General features: G+C 44.1%; 1 protein-coding gene across 2 annotated transcripts; it reads left to right on the top strand.

The window, feature by feature from the left end:
* Nucleotides 1-4,484: 4,484 nt before the first annotated feature.
* On the top strand, nt 4,485-15,569 carry LOC115615774 (ovoinhibitor-like). Of its 2 annotated transcripts, XM_030504336.1 has the most exons (16): nt 4,485-4,604; nt 5,408-5,427; nt 6,248-6,384; nt 6,561-6,621; nt 7,131-7,264; nt 7,716-7,776; nt 8,795-8,931; nt 9,267-9,327; nt 10,122-10,258; nt 10,757-10,817; nt 11,960-12,093; nt 12,170-12,230; nt 13,848-13,984; nt 14,373-14,433; nt 14,769-14,884; nt 15,375-15,569. In XM_030504336.1, exons 1-16 carry the CDS (start codon nt 4,550-4,552, stop codon nt 15,418-15,420), a joined length of 1,419 nt encoding a protein of 472 aa, XP_030360196.1. In that variant the 5' UTR covers nt 4,485-4,549; the 3' UTR covers nt 15,421-15,569. The 2 variants fall into 2 exon arrangements, with proteins under 2 accessions (XP_030360196.1, XP_030360195.1); XM_030504335.1 differs by lacking the exons at nt 7,131-7,264; nt 7,716-7,776; nt 8,795-8,931; nt 9,267-9,327 and having other exon boundaries at nt 4,486-4,604.
* The last annotated feature ends 3,088 nt before the right edge of the window (nt 15,570-18,657 follow it).

Genomic DNA, 18,657 nt, shown 5'->3' with positions numbered 1-18,657 from the left:
TGCCTGTTGCTACGTGGAAAATCTCATTAAGAACAGTCATGCAAGGTCAAAGTCACCAGTTTGGTCCTGGTTAGCTGTTTTGGTGGACGTAAAGTTTGTCTGCCTTTGAGCTATGATGAAACAAGTAAATTCTTGAATGTTATTTATGCAGCCTGAGAATGATGAATATCAGACAGAAAAATGTTCTGTGATGATGTCTGCTCACTGATTCCAGCTAAAATCTTGTGCAGGGACAGCTACAGGATTTTATAAAAGCAGCGCACAATCTGTGGCTTTAAATAAATTCTTGCAAATGAAAATCAGAGCACTTGAAAGCTATTATGTTTTGTAGTGATTTCAAGCATTTAAGTTTTGAAATGATCACCCATAAACCCTGCATTAACCGTGCTCTAAAAGCAACGAGCTGATGAAGACGGTGCCTCGCTAGCCTCTTGTATCAGTATTTGATCACCTTCTGAGTTTTTCCTGCTGCCAGCAGAAATTACCTTCCACAAAAATCACAGCTGGTGGTAAGGGATCGTTAATCAGATTCCAAACCTGTCTGCTGAGGTGGTGCAGGACCATGATTATCTAAAACTGCCTGTGCTGTTGTTCACAGCTCTACTAGAGGTATCAATGCTAACTTCTTCCTGCTCTCAGCAGCCTGCCCGGGCAGTCCCTTCTTGCTTCCAACCTCCTTTTGCAGATGGCTCTAAGGGCTCACCAATGATGTCTGTCCTGAGCAGCGCAGTGTGCGGTGGAGCAATGCGTGAGTGATGCCACACATTATTTTTATGAGGCTCCTGGGGAGGAGGAGGCAAAGGCTCAAGGTGTATAAGGGATTTATTCCCCTTTCTTTTCCTTTTGCTCTTGGTTACCCTTTGTGATGCCCTCTAATACAGTAATGAGGCCGAAACAGTCCTCTACAAAACTGGAAAGGTACCAGCACTCTGGGGATTCTTTAGTTTGCTCTAAATTACACTTTATTAAGGGTGTCTCTTGCCAGTAACCACAGACCCCATGCAGTTCACAGCAGTTTCTGAGGTTTTGCAGAACTGCCATTATGAATCAAGAGCTTTTGTCTCCAGGCCTCTCTGCATGCTTGGGTTTTGAGCTAAACTATTCTCTGCAGGGACCTTGAGTCTCCTGCCTTTGTTATTTGTTTATTTTTCTCTCTCCCACAAAATGTGTTGACTATTTATGCAATTCTTCAGGACATTCAAATGCTGCTTTGGGTGTATAGTGAAGGTTGTTGACTCTAGCAGGTGCCTCAGCAGACCTTGAACTCACCATGGTGTTTCTCAGTCCTCTGCAGTCCGTCCATTTGGAGCCTGGTGGTTCTGCCCACCAACTCCCTGCTGGTCGCACAGCCAGGGTGGAGGGAGAGCCCATGTGTGGCAGCACGGTGTGCTCCAGCCAGGGGACCTCTTGCAATCTGCTACAGTTCACAGTGCCAGACATCCTGCAGTTTAGAAGCATTTGCTACTTTAAGAACTGAGTTGTGACATGGAGAGCCTGATGGCATTTGCTCAGTGAAGCCCCTCTGGGTCTGCAGCAGAGCTCTTTTCTGGCTCTCCCTGCATCCCTGCGATGTTCAATCCCACCAAGTAATTGCTGCGTAGGAGTACCTGGGGGGTTCAGCATTATTTGCCTTGATTATCACAACTTCTGTTCTACGGCCCATCTGCTTTTGTCCTGGGGACTAGTGAATGGGTGTCTGTCTCTCTCTTTACAGCTCTTGTTTGGCATCTGTTAGCACATCTGCCTTATCTTAGAAGGCTCTCCCTGCTACAGGGAGCTTGTGTCCAGTCCCTTTCCTTGGCATTTTCCCGCCGCAGGAGCCCTCCTGCCACCCAGCCCTCCCACCGGGACTGCAACACAAGAACTTTCCCCTGCATGAAGGTATGAGCAACTCCACTCAAATTGTTCACTGAAAACAGACAGAAATGCAACTACCTGCAAATTACAAATCCTGATCCTTGATGTTGAAGGTCCCAAAAGAAATAGTTTAGTGTAAGGGCTAGTAACAAACGCATGCTTTGGTTGAGGATGGGAAGCATGGACAATTTCTGCATGTATTCCTAAGAAACCAGGCGAGTTGGCTTTACTGCCTTCTGGCCTCAAAGGGATTGCTTCCTTTCTTGGCCAGTGTCAGTGAAATTCTGCAGAAATAGTGACAGATGATTCACTAGAGGCTACCAGAGGTAACCTGGAGAGACAGCAGAAGAAAGGAGAAGAGTGCTCATGTCCAGGACTGCTTGGCCACGTGGGCTTTGCAGAGCCTCCTTCTCTTGGCATGCCTGGTGAGGGGTAAACAAACCGGTAGATGTTAACACAGCGTGAGTGCAGGAGGGGTTGCACAAACACAAAGGTGTAAACACATGGGGACAACCAAAGGTGTCCCTCTCCTGCAGCTTCCTGTCCAGCCTGGGTGGGACATGTTGCACCTTCTGCTCTGATCCTGAAAGGCTCTGTCCTGATGGATAAATAGCTGGTGGGAAAAGTTTTGCTGAATTACTCTTTGTGAAGCAGGTGACTTGCTTGTAGGGTCACAGCATTGATCTTCCTTGTGCACAGGGCAGGAGCCCAAAGCTGAGCCTTGGCTGATGTGGAGGACAGCAGACATGTTCTATAGCTGTGGTGATGTATTCTAGATCCCAGTTCCTGCTCTAGATCCTTGACAGGTGTTTGCTGTTCTGCCCCTTTAATCTGTCTCTTATTGCAAACTATTCCCCAAATTTAATAACTTAGTAGGAAGAGAATGATTTTGATCTTGACAGAACATGCTGAGTCAATCTATTTTAACTGCAGATTTGGTTTGCAAATAGCATCTCCTTTCTGATAAGGTTCAGGTGTCATCTCTGTGGACATTGGCAGGAATTTGCTTGACCATGACAGCTTTTACAGAGTCTGGCAATTAAGTTGTCACAATACATCTTCCTCAGCCAGGAAGCATTAATGGATGACAGTCTTGGCTGGAACAAGTCCCAAGAGATGGATATTGTAATCAGGATGAACAGAGGTCTTTGTAGGTGAGACCTGCATTGGCCCAAAGGTCTGGAGTCCTTGACACTTGGTGAAAGTGAAATAAGGGACAGGGCAGGAGGCATTAGGGCTGAACATCAGCAGGAAAAAGTTGAAAACAAGATAGATGAAGAGAGATCTCTCTAATGTCACTAGAGATTAACATAGCTGGAAATGCTGGTATATGAGGAGACTTCAGTTTTGCAGATACACACTGCAAACTACTAATATTAGCATAGCTCCTGGATATGAAAGCAAATCTAATTTTCCACTAGGTAATCCCCACAATCATGTTTTTGTGGATTTACTTTTCAAGTAAAAGATGTTGGAAAAGTCCTTCTAGAAAATAAAACTGCGATGATTCAACATGAGCTCACTCTGTTTAAATTATGTCAAAAATAGATCTGTAAGTAAGGATTTTGATTACCAAGTACAGAATTTGGAAGGTTAAAAGTTAGTGAGAAATTTGGAGAATTTAGGATTTGGATTGAGAAGACTGGGATTGAGACCAAACCCGAAGCATTGTCAAAAATCTCCTTAAATAAAGGACAAAAAAAAAAAAGTATTCAGGACCAATCCAAGTTCTGCTACTTTAATAGTGGGCAAACCTTCAGAAGTTTGAAGAAAACTGAAGATGTAAAGCATAAAGGGATAATGTACACAAAGAATTTTCAGGAAGGAAACCATGCATGGGCTAAGACCAATCTTTGCAAAGCTGGCTGACTTCCTAGATAAAGGAAATACAGTACATCTAGTCTATGCAAACATCAAAAGCATTTGGCCTGCTGCCCTGTGGGATGGCGTCACTTAGGCTTGGCAAGGTGGGTCAGGAACTGGCCATGGGGGAGGTGGCAGCAGATGAGCAGAGGGTACCATGACAGTTAGCAGGAAACAGCCAAAAAAGACGGATTTTAGGAACAAACTTATTATTTTTGCTCTGTGCTGTAGTACAGAAAAAGTTGGCACATGGAGCAGAGCACTGCTGAGATTTTTAAAATAGGAGAAGAGCAGGATTTCTCCCACAGAGCACAGGGTGACCTTCTGGGCTGAAATTGCCTAAGCTCAAACTGGGATGAAATATAGCAGCGAAGAATACAAAATCATGCTCTGAGGTTAAGTAATGAGGGTTTTGGCTATCGGCTGGCAGCTCACTTGAAAACTATAGAGGAGGAGAAAGATCTAATTGCATTTACCCAGTCACAGGTTCGATGTGAGCCTGCTATGTGCTGCAGCTGTGCAAGGGGCAGCCCAGGGATGGGGCAGACCTATCTGGGAGGAGAGGCATCCTGGCATGTTCCACACTCCCCTCAAGTCACACAAAAGGCCCCTTCCTGGTATACATGCTTGTGTCAATCATTAGCTAGAAATCTAGGGCTGGGTAAATAGATTTTTTGGCTTTGACTGATGATGACAGGCTTGGAGCATTGCCTAATAAGGTGGGACCACTTGGTATCGTGGCATGCTATATATTCCTCTTCCCACCTGCAGTCTTCCTCTCCCACACAGAGAGCTAGCAGGCTGCAGTGGAGCGGTACCTCTGTCTGCCATGAAGATATCAGGGCTTTTTGTGAAGGCAGCTCTGGCCCTTTGTTGCTGCTTAGGTGAGTATTTCCTGGGATATTGCAGAGATTGATGTAGCTGCATCAGAGATGAATTTTCATTTCTGTAAAAGCATTTGGGGTTTGTAATGTGGAGGAGAACCTTTGTTCCATGAAGAAATATTCTTCCTGAGAGAGTGTAGCAGAAAGTTAGACTTCAAGAATGAGGTTTCAGCAAACTTCATACGGATGACTTTTCATCTTCTTGGTTTGTAGGAGCAAATTGCTGAAGGAGCAGTCGTAGTGCAGGGCAGGAGCTTGCATGTGGGAGTACTGAGTATAAGGGCAAAGTAAAGCTGTTAAAAATGGTATCACTATGCATGTAAGCAATACAAATGCAAACTGTAACCTCTAGGATTGCTCTCTAAGTTTACTGTGCCCACTCCTGGTAACTGAGAAGGATGTGTTTGGAGATGGATAGTGCCAGTGGTCAAAGGTCATCTTAAACACAAATGTCCAAACTTTTGAAAGTCAAATATAAAAAGTCTCTTAGAAGTTAAAAATCCAAGAGTACTGAACTGAAAGCACCTTATATCTCCCATGTAACATTTAGGGATGGATTAATATATGTGCTTTCACCTGTTTTATCCCCCCTCGAAAGTGCAACGGAACTTTATTTGGTAACTCAATACATGCTGTGATTGTTTACTGGCATGATATAAAACTCCGTATTTTCCTAAACCAAATAAATTAGTCAAAAACAGTCACTGAATTTAACAGTTTCATTAAAAGATTTACATATATCTTCTCTGCATATCAATAACTTGATTTTTTTTTTTCTTTTTTTCCCCATTATTTTCTTTCAGAGATTGCCTTTGGAGTTGAGGTGAGATACAGATTTATTTATTCTGTTCTATTCCAGGTTTCTGGCAAAATAGAAACAGTATGTAATTACCTGATGAGCAAGTGGACTAAATCTAATGAAAATTTGATTGTTCAAATAATAGTTGCCAGTTCATGATCGAATGCTCTTGGTAATTTCATGAGAAATATCCTCCCCCCCCCCGCTTTTTTCCCCTGTATTTTCAGTTCATTAAATAAAATGAAGAAAGTGGGAAGTAATTATACAATCCTATCATATTAACTCTTAGACATAATTTAATTACTCCAAGCCAAAGGCGGTAGGTTACCTTCTCATGAGGAATATTGCCTTAAGATGATATGCTTGAAAGCATCAAACACTCCAATTCTGATAATCTTTTCTATACAATGAGACCTGCAGAACTGTGTTCCTTGCATAGGTTTCCTATACCTACATCATAGAGTGGAAAACAGCAGGGTTTGTGTGATGGGTTTATCTGCAGATTCTTCCCACACAGTTACGAGGCTCCTATAACTCACCAGGGAGTGCAGCAAGATTTGAAGTGATCAGAGTCTGAGCTGAGGGGGTCTGGCATACAGCTGGGCTCCCAATCACCACCTGCCTTCGTTAGGCACTGTCTCACCCACAGCAATCCTTCCTCCGTGCCTGGTCCTGGCAGGAAAGCTTAATCAGAAACTTCTCTAGATTCACTCCTCTTGACTGCCTGAGCACATTCAAAATAACATCTCTTACTTACCCTGTGGCAGAAGCTGCAGGCGCTGTGGCTGTGGTGTGGGAAGCTGAGGGAGCCAGCACTGGGGCTGATTCTGTGCTGCTTCCCCAGGTTGATTGCAGCCAGTTCCCTAATGGTGTTGGTGAGGATGGGACAGTCTGGGTAGCTTGCCCAAGGAACACGAAGCCAGTCTGTGGCACTGATGGTACCACGTACAGCAACGAGTGTGGGATCTGCTTCCACAACCAGTGAGTATTGCTGGAAACCTAGCAGAAGCCTCAGGGCAAAGGGCTCAAGGTAAGGGTGGCAGCTTCACACTCCACAGATGGACTGGGCAGAGAGTGTGAGTTAGAAGCTGGGTGCTGACACTACCAGCCTCAAGGCGATACTCTGCAATCCCTGACACAGGTCTGCTTTCTTCTAGTAAACACAATGACAGTGTGGAGAAGGCATTTGATGGAGAATGTGAGCCGAAATCTATTATGGTAAGATAAAGTCCATGGAAGTCTTCAGCGGGTTGTAGAAGGGGACAGTTCAAACATGGCACAAGAGGAAAACAGAATATGCACAGCTAGTCTGTACAGCCCAAAAGGAACTGACATCTGACGATAACCAAAGCTGAGGGTTTTTTTTATGTGATATCTGGTACCATGTCTCTGTGCTTTTCTAATTCAGACTTCCAGCCTCTGTAATTGGGAATAAAAGGAAAATGTTGTGTTGTTGGAAGGTTGGATCTCACCACCTGGATAGCTCCAGCAGTATCTTATGAAGGGCGTCACAAAACCCAAATCACAGTCCTTGCTATGCCTTTTTTTTTTCAGCAGGAGAGCATTCCTACAGAACTGACTTTAGCTTCTGCTTTTGGTAGTGGAATTAGTTTGATGCTGTATTGGTTCCCAAAGGCTGAGGGAGAGTAAGCAGACTTTGTAGGAGTGTTGTATCTTCATATCAAAAATGTGGACTTATTTCTTCTCTATTCCCGCTATTTTTGCAGATCGATTGCAGTAAGTACCAAAGCAGTGTAGTAGATGGTCAAGTCCTGGTAGCATGCCCAAGGATACTGAGACCAGTCTGTGGCTCAGATAGCCTCACTTACGACAATGAATGTGGGATCTGCGCCTATAATGCGTAAGTTTTGTGCATAGAATGTCCTTCTGGATAACTAGTGATAGCTAAGGCTCTCAGAAACACTTCTGTAAAACACTGGTCTGTCTTAAGGCAAGTGTCTCTGTAGGTTTCTTTGGAGCTGGCTGCTTGTAATTCTCCAGCCAACCTGAGTTTTCTTCCACATTTTCTGTGCTCATGAGGGGAATCACAAAAGAAGCAGAGAACAACCGGCAGAGCCAGGAACAGGTCAAAGTGTTACTTGTAACACCTAATTACTCCTAGCACTTGATTACTGTGTGATATGGAAGTACTGTGCATTTGCTGCTACCATCTGGGCAGTGCATTCAGACAAGCCAAAAAGTTGTAGTGTCCCACAAGGCGGGTGGGACCTTCCTTTCTTGTTCCAGTGCTTAGAGTGTTACAGGGAAAGTTATTCTCAAGGCTTCCTAACCAAAGCATTCCTTTCTTTCAGAGAACATCAGACCAACCTTACCAAAATACATGATGGAGAATGCAAGCCTGAGATTGTAAGTGCAATAGAAGTCACCTCTTAGGGCTGTTAATAGAATCCTGATAACCCCACAGATTTCTCTAAGAAAAGAGAGGACCATAGGACAAGGCTTATGCAGGTCCCAACCCACGCTTTGCTTTTCTGCACAGCGAGGGTGGATTTTGCATCCTCCCTGCTCTAAAGAGAGAGTCACCCCATATATACCACCCCCAAAATGATGAGGGAGAAAGGAGATGGGTATGAAATGAGAAGCTGCAGTGCTGCAGAGCACACTTCCCTATGTACTAAACTGGCTTCTGTGCCCAATGGAAGGGGAGGCCCAAGATTTCACTTGCAATATGCTGTGCAGGTTGTCAGTTTTTTCTCTGGAGATTATAAGAGTTGCAACAGGGAATCAGAACTCCCATGCTGTGTGCTTTCACAGACATAATGAGACTCACAAGAGCACTAGGCATACATATTTATAGAGTATAGTTTATTGTATATTCATATGAGATCAACAGTCTGGTGCCTCAGGAAGAGAAGCTTCTGTATCAGCACCAAAATTCTGGGATGTAGAAAGTCCATTCTCCAACTTACAGATAACCATTTTTTCCTCTATCCTTTCAAATCCTATGCTTAACCACAGGGAATCCAAGGTAATAAGTAATTATAGAGCTAGAGAAGTGGGGAGAAAACCAACACAAACCAAAACAGTATTAGTCAGATTTCCAGCTGGTGAAAAACATTTCCCTCTAAATTCAAGACAGCTTTTTTTTTTTTTTTTTTTTTTTTTTTTTTTAATGAGAATAGGTCCAAAATTCTGTACATGTCTTTCTGCCTGAAGGATCCTTTCTCCAAGATAGTCCTTCTTCTTGGCTGCTATAGAACTAGGATAATATTCAGAAAGCTCCTTTCCGATTGAAGATTTAGCTTCAGTATAGCAGGGTTGTGTCCTGTTGCAGAAACAATGGTGGCTGGGATACAGAATGAAAAGGTTAGCATCAACTTTTCTTACATAGCAAGGGCTCCACTAGAACCAATTCTCCTTATTTTGACAGATTGACTGCAGTAAGTACCCAACAGTAACCAATGAAGATGGCAGTGTATTAGTAGCCTGTCCGAGGATCCTGAGTCCAGTTTGTGGCACAGATGGCATTACATATGATAATGAATGTGGAATCTGTGCCCACAATGGGTAAGTGCAATACGCAGAGCACTCCTTCTAAGTAGCCAGCAATGCTTTGCAGTCCTGAGACCATTCTTCTGCATTTCTGCTTATCCCTATTTCTTCAGGTCTCTTAGAAACTGGATTAATTTTGGATTTACCTTGAGTTTCCTTATGATACCTTCTTTGCTCTCATAAGAGAGCAGACGGCAGATCCTTGGACAAGCTTGTTAATGAGTAAAGTAATGAAGTGATTCTGATACATTCCTAAAGAGTTAGAAGCTGTGGTTTGCTTCATTTTGCATGTGACTGCGAACAAGAGGTTAAGTATTTAGCTCCTCAACTTTATTATTTCCCTCTTACAGAGAACGCAGCACCCGTGTTAGCAAGAAGCATAATGGAAAATGCAGACAGGAGACTTCTGAGGTAAGTATTCAATATAGGGCATACTTCTCCTTTTGGCTCTATCAACTGAAAGGTTCCCTGAGGCTACATCTACTCTGAAAGTGAGTTGGCCCAAAGCCTGGCTTTCTCCCCATGTCTTATATTAAGTCTTGTCAACCCTTTGTGTTGAGGATGCCTACAAATCCCATCTGTCCTGGGGCAGGCATCCTTTGGGCCCTCCTTGCCTGCATAGCCCTGGCACATGGGCTGCATGTGAGCTAGGCACAGAGTTTTCATTACGAGTTCATACCTACAGCCTTTGGGGTGGGGGTATATACTGGTACATGGAGCACACATGAAGTTTTGATCTGAGTATATCAGCTGAGAAGTCCCAGAGCTGGTGTGTAGAACATGCCAGCACATACATGTGGAAGTTGGTCTATTTGAGCTTAGATCTTCCTTTGAAGATGCTCTTCAAATGCATTGTCAGCAAAGTCCAAATTCCTTCACTATTTTGGTGTTTTGTTTTTATCTATAGTGCAGAATGAAAAGAATGAATGTTTTTCTCTTTGCTTTTCTGGCATATCTTGCATTCAGGATTGACTGAGATACCCACCCTAGTGATTTTACATCTCCCAAACTATGCAGTGCTGCGCAGTTCCCTCTGTGCGTGAGAGGATTCATGCAGAACTGACTCAGCCTGCTTTTGAGGGAACTGAGTGGTAGCACTAGTGTTGTCTCAGCATCCCAGCATGAAAGACCAGGCAGGAGGTTATGTTGTAGTTTTTCTCAGAGAACAAAAACTTCCCCAGGTTTGACACTCCTGCTTTTTGTAGATCGATTGCAGTCAGTACCCATCAAGAATATTCGAGGGTGGTAAAGCTCGGATACGCTGTCCAAGGATCCTGCTCCCAGTCTGTGGCACAGACGGATTCACTTATGACAATGAATGTGGCATCTGTGCCCACAACCTGTGAGTACTGTACACAGGACTCTATTTTGGAGTCACTAGCCATGATTAGTGCTCAGGTGGCTTTTCTTTTGATATCAACATAGCTATATGTGTCTTTCTGTTTCTTTTTCAACCTCCTGAAAACTCCGTCACCCTGATTTTGTTCCCTGATGCTGTTTGTGCTCCCTGGGGAAGCTGTGGGCTAGCCAGCTCTCAATCTGGGCACACTATGAAAGCTGTGATTTTTGGGCAGAGGAAAGAGTGGATGGGGCTGCTGCATAGCACAGAGTGAGAAGACCAGATAGGTCTGCTACTGCTTAGGATTACGCTTGCTAAGGAGTGGGAGAAGATGGTTAATTAGGCAATCAGATGCTTCCTTTATCATATATATTAACTATGAGTTTGGTTTGCTTCCTGTGGCACAAGGCTTAGCTGGTGAGCATGCTAACACCAACCTCTCCCTTTCTGTAGCACAAGGCTTAGCTGGCGAGCATGCTAACACCAACCTCTCCCTTTCAGAGAACATGGGACTAACATTAAGAAAAGCAGCGAGGGAAGGTGCGCGGAGGAAAGTACTCCTGTAAGTGTAACTAGCTGTAAAATACGCACCATCTCCTACTCCCTCTCTAGCGTCCAGAAAGACCCTGGCTGTGCTCAGTGCACCCGCAGTGCTCTTGGATGCACGTAGCGGGGGTGCACAGGGCTCATGATGGCGCTGCGGTTCGCCCTGGCCGCTCACAGTGGCTGCTGCCGATGTGCTGTACATGAGGGCAAGAGAGAACGGGAACAGGCCAGGACTTCAGAAACAAAATGTCCCAGTGCTGCAGATCCCTGAACAGAAATCATCAGAGGCAGCCCTTTTTAGCACAGTGGGAAAAGAAGACAGAAGGCTGCATTAGATGTCAGTGTATTCATTTGGTGCTAGGATTCCCATTGCACTAGACAGGCAGGTTAAAATATTCCTCGTGCCCTGGTCAGCTAGGAAAAGATCTGCTCTCAGGTGTGGATGCAAAAATAGCTTTATTATCCTGCACAGTAACAATATGTGCTGATAATAACACACTTATTCTGCTTATGCAGAGCAGCTCTAAAGCACCAAAAATAATTTCATGCATCCTGAGGGACTGCAATATATTTTCTATACTAAAGACACACTGTTAAGATGCTGTCTTTAATTTGCTCTTGGACCACATGGGAAATATGGGTAATAAGAGACACTGCACCAGGGAAACTAGGCAAAATGACAGTGAAGTGTCAGTGATGCTTAGCTAGTGTAGAATGACTTTCAATAAGTTTGTTTATTTATCCTCAGATATTTAAAGTGTTAGACTTTATATACTGTAAATTAAATATTTCACCAGGTGCTGGTGAGACAGCTCTTGCTGCTGCTTTGAAAAAGCTGAAAGAAAATCTCAGATTTAGCTAACTATGACTTAATGTAAAACATTTTAAATCAGGTTCTTTGGGTTAAATGCTTGTTTTAAAACTTGCATGTGTACTACTGGAGGAAAATAATCTTTTTGTCCAGCTGTTCCTTTCCTCCCTCTGTTAGCAGACAATACTGAACCCAGCTACAATTACTTAATTCATTTATAATGGAAGACTAAACTTAAAACCACTCTGATTTTCTGGCAGAAGCCTTTAAAATCTGGATGATCAGAGTGGACAGACTGCAGATGAGGAACTCTTCCATCTCCCAGCATTGTTACTTTCTCTTCCCAGGTTGACTGCAGCACATACCTGAGCAATGCTGAAAGTGGGGGAACCATTGCAGCCTGCCCCTACATCCTGCATGAGATCTGTGGGACAGATGGTGTCACCTACAGCAATGACTGTTTGCTGTGTGCCCATAATGTGTAAGTCCTGGAGGTCACCCCCGAGAGCTCAACAGAGTGACTTGTTGAGCATTTTTAACTCTGCTTTCTTTTCCAGCGAATTTTCAGCCGATGTTGCAAAGAAGCATGATGGAAAGTGCTTAGAAGAAGTTCCCCAAGTAAGTAAAATGTAAAGAAAACCAAGAATAACAGAACAGTTTGGGTTGGAAAGGACCTTAAAGGTCCAGTTCCAACCCCCTGCAATCGGCAGGGACACCTTCCGCTAGACCAGGTTGCTCCAAGTCCTGTCCAACCTGGCCTTGAACACTGCCAGGGATGGGGCAGCCACAGCTTCTCTGGGCACCCTGTGCCAGCGCCTCACCACCCTCACAGGGAAAAATTTCTTCCTAATATCTAATATAAATCTTTACTCTTTCAGTTTAAAGCCATTCCCCTTGTCCTGCCACTACATACCCTTGTCAAAAGTCCCTCTCCATATTTCTTGAGGCCCCTTTTAGGCACTTAGATACCCTACGTATCCCTTTAGGTACTTTAGGTGTAGCCCTTTAGGTACTAAGAGCTTGAGCGGATGCTGATTGCATAACTTCAATAAATGCTGGCTAGTTTTGGTGGTGTAGCATCCACTCGGTGTCACAGCTTGTGCTGTCTTTCCTTCTGCTGGTGAATATCACTCTCCCAGCAGTAGGAACACTGCGTACTTCCTACACACAGTCAGGAACAGAAAGAGGAGAGGACAGATGAGGAATGAGTTATGAGACAGGTAGCATAAATGATTTAAGGCTTTACAAGAAGAAATCTTTTTCCCACAGCAGTCTATCATAGCTGCCACCGGAACTTAGCAGTCTGTTTTGGCAATACAGGAGGGGGACGCAGAGGACCCAGGGTACCCGATGCCTTCTGGAAACTTGCATTTTACAAAAGGATGTTCTGCAAAGATTAGAAAATTGCCTGTGTTTTGAATGCTGATACCTAATGTACTAGGGCATTCAAATCCCTTTCTGTTTTTGTTTTTTTTTTTTATTGTAAATGCAATGTAATCTAATGTACACCAACAATGAATCTTGTAAAAATACCAGATTAACTATATTTGGCCAGCTCTAAACTATTTGCACTCTCTGGGGAATAGAAGAACAAAGCCATCTCATTAGCATGTGTTTGAAAGAGTCAACACCCTGACTCAGATATTTCATTTCTATACAAACAAACTATAAAATGTCATTCCTTTGTTTCCTGAGTATGCTCTGTGCTCAGACCGGGTGAGATACATAAATCAGGGAGGAAGAGCTCACACTGGAGAAACTGGGAGGGCTAAACACGAGGCCAGTTCTTCAACTGGTGTAAATCAGCTTCAACTGTTGTCAGTCCTGCTGGCAGATTTCCACACTCGGAGCCATCCTGTTGCAACAAAAGGCCTGTCAGCACATCTCCCCTCCATTCTTGTGGGCCATGAAAAACACCTTGGTCACAGTCGGCCCTCTTGCAGGATGTACGTAAATCATGCAGTTTTGATTTGCAGATTATTTTTGAGCTGCATTTTGCAATATCCTATTATTTAGGTTCCGCAAAGTATAGGGACATCAAGATAAATACAAAGCTGAATGAGTAATGTCTACCTTCAAGCCTTGATTCAGCATAAGACTATGAAAGGAAATTGCTAGTTTTCCATGAAGAATGAGTTAATATATAACCATAATTTGTCCTATGGCAGACCATAAAGGGCAGAGGCATAAGCATCAGGGCTTGCACAGAGCTGAGCCTGTGTCTTTGTTCCCCAGCTCGACTGCAGCCAGTACCGAACTTCCACGCTGGATGATGGCAGACAGCTGATGGCCTGCACCATGATCTACGATCCTGTCTGCGGCACTGATGGTGTCACGTACGCCAGCGAGTGTACGCTGTGTGCCAACAACCTGTAAGTAGTCATCCTTCTCCCTGCGGGATTCACAGTGGTGGTGGTTGGGCCAGTGAATATCAAGTAATGTGCAAGAGCTCCTCCTGAAGCCCGGTGCTGGATTGGTCCTGCCTGTCTACCTCCGTTTTCCTGCTTCTCCCGTTTGGTGTTTGACATGAGTGTTCAACCCCAGAGGCCCACAAAGGGGGATGCATCAGCTGGGAAGAATGTTATTCCAAAAGATACATGCCTGGTCCATAAGAGCATGTTCTTGTTGGTGCTGTGTAGGCAATGCTAAGCTAGTTTATTTGAAAATCTCCTGGGTGCACTGTCTAGGAGTGAGGTTTGTTCTTGCACTGTGGTTGTAATGAGGAAGGTTGTGGCTAACAATGGTTTCTCTTTCCTCCAGGGAGCGCCAGACCAGTGTTGGCAAAAGAAAGAACGGACGATGTGAAGAGGATATTACAAAAGTGAGTGGGAAAGGATGGAAACCAAGAGTGAAGTCCAGTGCCTGTTAAACTCATGGGGGACTGTTGTCTGCTCTAGGTTACAAATTGGGGTAGCGGTGGTGTGCATACTGGTCATAACATAGCCAATATCTATCCCATTGCTCTGTAACTGTGTAGGAAAAGCTGTGGCAGTGAGCGGGAATAGTAAAAGATCCCATCTGCCACCAGGAGGAAACTGAGTTTGCTGTTATGATGTTACAGTTTCATTTCTCAGTGGGGTGTCATTCCTTACACGGGACGGGGGGGCATGGTATTGCTCTTAGGTAGAGAGACTTATGTCTATTTTCTGTGTGCAGGAGCATTGCAAGGACATCCAACAAGCCTCTCCTATGTGCACCATGGAATATATGGCCCACTGCGGCTCTGATGGCAAAACATATGGCAACAGATGTTTATTCTGCAATGCCTACCTGTACGTACAAGAGTAAAACTCTTCCTTTCATGATCAATTCCTATGCCTGGTATGAATGCAGGGCTGTTTTCATGATGGATTTTTGACTAACTGCTTATGGACGTATATTAGATATTTCTGGTGCACCATGACTTGCGCAAGGACATGGGTGTTTTTGCATTTTAAGGAAAAATACGAAGGGCTCGTTTCTGTGATCCGTACATGGTCTCCTGCTTGTTAACTTCACAGATATTTTACTCATTTTCATCAGAATGTAATCTTCCGCACAAGCTTATCAGGGCATGTGGAAAGTACTTCACCAAACCAACCGGATTGTATCAAACGTGTGAAACCATTCATCTTTCCTTTAATGATAATAATGAAAACGCTTTTGAGACTCTTCTTTATCTACAGTCAATACTAAGCTAACACTTGGGCCAGTGAGTGAGGAACAGGGTTTCATCACTGAATATGCTCTGTGTCTAATCCTTCTCTTTCCTTTTCTCACCAGGGAAAGCAATAGGACTCTGAACCTCATGAGTATGACTGAATGCTAAGTCTGTGCTGAAGTCCAGCCCAGGAAGACAAGCTCCCTTTGCATGTGACTTCCTATGGGCTGATCTTCCCCAACAACTTTCCTTCAGTTTGTCTCATTTCCTTAGCTCCTGAAACACTTTTTCAATAAACTCACTTTGCAACATTTCTCTGCGTTAATTGCATGTCTCATTCCTTTTGGCCCTTCCCCTCCCTGACATGGCACTTCTAGTGGTGCATATGTATTTTTCTATTGATATTCTGCTCTATCAAACACTGTGGGTAAATATTTTCCTGCCATGTGACAGTGCAACGCCTGGTCTGATGAGGGTCTGATCTCCCCTTGGAGCTCCCAGGCACTTCCTTACTCCTCAGAATCTCCTTGTCAGTATTAGTTTCATCCAACCATTAATATCTCTGTACGACCTGATAATGGACTTCATAGTCAGTGCAAGGAGACATTCACCTCAAGGGCATGGTCCACTTTCTCCATAGGACAATGTCTAGGATGTGGGTGGTCATTTGCTCTCAAGAAGAGCCCTCTCTTGCTGTGGGCTAGAAAGGAACCTGACTGGTCCTGGCTTCCACTGCCTGTGCAGCTTGTCTCAGGGAATAGAGAGCAGCTGCCGCCAGGAACGGTGATCCCAGCCTCTCTCTGCTGAATTTGTCCTCAGTGTCAAGGGTTGTTATAGGATATAATCTACAGGAGGGGCATGTCAAGATCCCTCCAAGGTCACAGACAGCAGAAGTGTCCACTCACAAAATATCTTGATCAATTAAAGCAACAGAATAGCTCCAGGACTGGTGGGCAGAAATCACCCCTAGGGTAGGGGACAGCCCTGGTACATCACTGCAGCTGCCTGACTTCTTAAGCCATTCAGGAAGGAAAAGGGTGCAGAAGTTCAGTCATGACCAGTTTTAACTGAACGTATAACAAGTCATAGGAAAGTGGTTCTGCCTGATAGTCATGTTTTGTCTACTTCTTTAAGGCCAAGGAGCTCAGGACCTGGTGATACAATTGCTGCCATTTTGGTGTCTGTGTTGATGGCAGGGAGTTAGAGGGACCTAAGGGCTGCCCTTCATCTGTTGGCAACATAGGTACAGCCACTACCAGTAGCTTTACACCAGGTCACCAAAGCTATTGCAAACCCAGTATTTCAGGATTAAAGAATTTCTTCTGGACTACAGCTAAAATGTCTGTGATTCAATGTACCATTGTAGTTTACCAGAGAATAACACAATTATTTGGATTGGTTTGGAAAGTCACTCTTTGAATCGTCAGGCTAGAAGAATAGGCTGAAGGCAAATGTTCCTGACTTGGAGATTCTGTGGGTATTGTACCAGGGAATGAGGCCATAGTGTCTCCATGCCATTAGTGTCTGTGGCTGGCATGTACTTTTTGAGACGATTTGTGGCTAACAATGGCTTATTGTACTTCTCTTGGGTCTGTGTCCTAATGCAAACACTCCTTTGGTTTATATAACCTTTTTGCCATTTTCTGTTGTTTTTGCAGAACATGCTGCTTTAGTCTTGTTTAAGTGTTACTTGATTACCCTTAGGGATAAGACCTGGGTAATTTTTTTCTTGTGGACTTTGGCAGACTTTCATTTGGACTTAGCGCTGACCGCTGGCTTTTTCAAGTCTTTGCAGTAAAGCTGTCAAGATCCAACCAAATGGCATTAACTGGGCACAGCCGTGCAAAAGCCTCCTCTGTGGAGCTCATTGTCTGATGACACCAAAGACAAACACAAACTCAAGGAGGCATAATGTTGAGACTAAGAGCAACCCAGGAAAGAAGCCAAAGCGGTCATTAGACAGAGGTTTCCATGCAGTATTTGCCAGTAGGTTTCGTGTAAAAATACGTAATGGAATAAATCACTAAAACTGGGCCACAAAACAGGAAAAGCCTGACATTGGAGTTTAAACATCCCCCAGGCTCAGGGGGTGTTTTATGAAGCAATATAACTCTATAAAAGTAGGGCAGTCTTCTTCTCAGGGACAGAGCTGTTTTCTGCCTTGGAGTTGTTTTTCAGCTGTTGCAGGGTTACTTACTGAGTGTGTGCTAATTAGATGATTTCTTTCTGCTTTCTGTTGGAAATGGCCTCAAGTTGAATCAGGGGAGGTTTAGACTGTATAGTAGGAAAAATTTCTTCACTGAAAGGGGTGTCAACCATTGGAACAGGCTGCCCATGGAAGTGGTTGAGTCCCCACCCCTAGAGGTGTTTAAAAGACGCGTAGATGTGGCACTCAGGAACATGATTTAGTGGTGGACTTGGCAGTGCTGGGTTAACAGTTGAACTCAATGATCTTAAAGGTCTTTTCCAATGTAAACGGATTCTATGACAAGGAAGCAACGGTCAGGCAAAGACAAGCACATTCAAGAGGAAGCGTTGAATTTTTGTGGTTTAGGAGAGAGGTAGAACAATGCCAGGTTCAAAGTGCCACTAAGAGACTTGAGAGGTGCTTTTGAGGCATGGTTGAGTGAGCTGGATGCCTGTTTTGCTCGTAGATAGAGGAATGGCTGGATAGATGGACAAATAAAGATTACTGTGCTGGGGAGCACCAAGAGATCAGCTCATGAGTTCAGTGCTTGCCAGACTGCAAACATATTCAGTAACTGTCTCCACTATAAGGGCGATAGATGCTTTGGTGCTGCTCAGCCCACTGCTCCATTGCTTCTCCAAGCTTCTCCGTTGCTTCCACTGTTCCGATGCATAATGCTGCAAAGCCCCAAGGCTGATTCTCTTCGTCACCACAGGCAAAATCCTGAGCAGCTTCAAAATGGTCAAATTATTCTCAAAACCCATTCACCTCTCATGACAGGAAAGCCTATATTTTAACTTGGAAAGAGGCACTAAAAGGATCAGACACAAGCGTGGATTTAGTCCTGCTTCAGTGGACTCTTACTTTTGCACTCTTGCCATGAACAGAATTAGCTGTAGGTGCAGTCTTTTACGCTCAATCAAGGCTGCAGGGAAGGATCCACATACTGCCTTGCAGCCACCACTGCAGCTCTGGATAGCAGGGACCAAGTTCCTGAGCCACGTCAAGGGCTGATGAACTTTGATGTATTTTACATTGATGATGGTCCAGCCTCAGGATTTGTGACCTGTGAATGCACTGGTACATATCACAAAGGCAATATTTTAAAAATATAAATGTTCTCTCTCCTTCCTTGTTTGTCTTAGTTACCTTTATAGCCTTATCAATGTCTTTTTGAATCTACAGTCATTTTTCTTACAACACAAAGAGGAGGAAGA

The sequence above is a fragment of the Strigops habroptila genome, chromosome 12, assembly GCF_004027225.2.
Source record: "Strigops habroptila isolate Jane chromosome 12, bStrHab1.2.pri, whole genome shotgun sequence".
Taxonomy (NCBI): Eukaryota; Metazoa; Chordata; class Aves; order Psittaciformes; family Psittacidae; genus Strigops; species Strigops habroptila.
This window is presented reverse-complemented; position numbering and strand designations above follow the sequence as displayed.

Bases quoted from the DNA above. Each gene is read 5' to 3' on its own strand.
- LOC115615774 (XM_030504336.1), top strand. From the start codon at position 4,550: ATGAAGATATCAGGGCTTTTTGTGAAGGCAGCTCTGGCCCTTTGTTGC. The intron at 4,605-5,407 runs GTGAGTATTTCC...ATTTTCTTTCAG, and splicing joins GGCCCTTTGTTGCTGCTTAG to AGATTGCCTTTGGAGTTGAG. The intron at 12,094-12,169 runs GTAAGTCCTGGA...TTTCTTTTCCAG, and splicing joins TTGCTGTGTGCCCATAATGT to CGAATTTTCAGCCGATGTTG.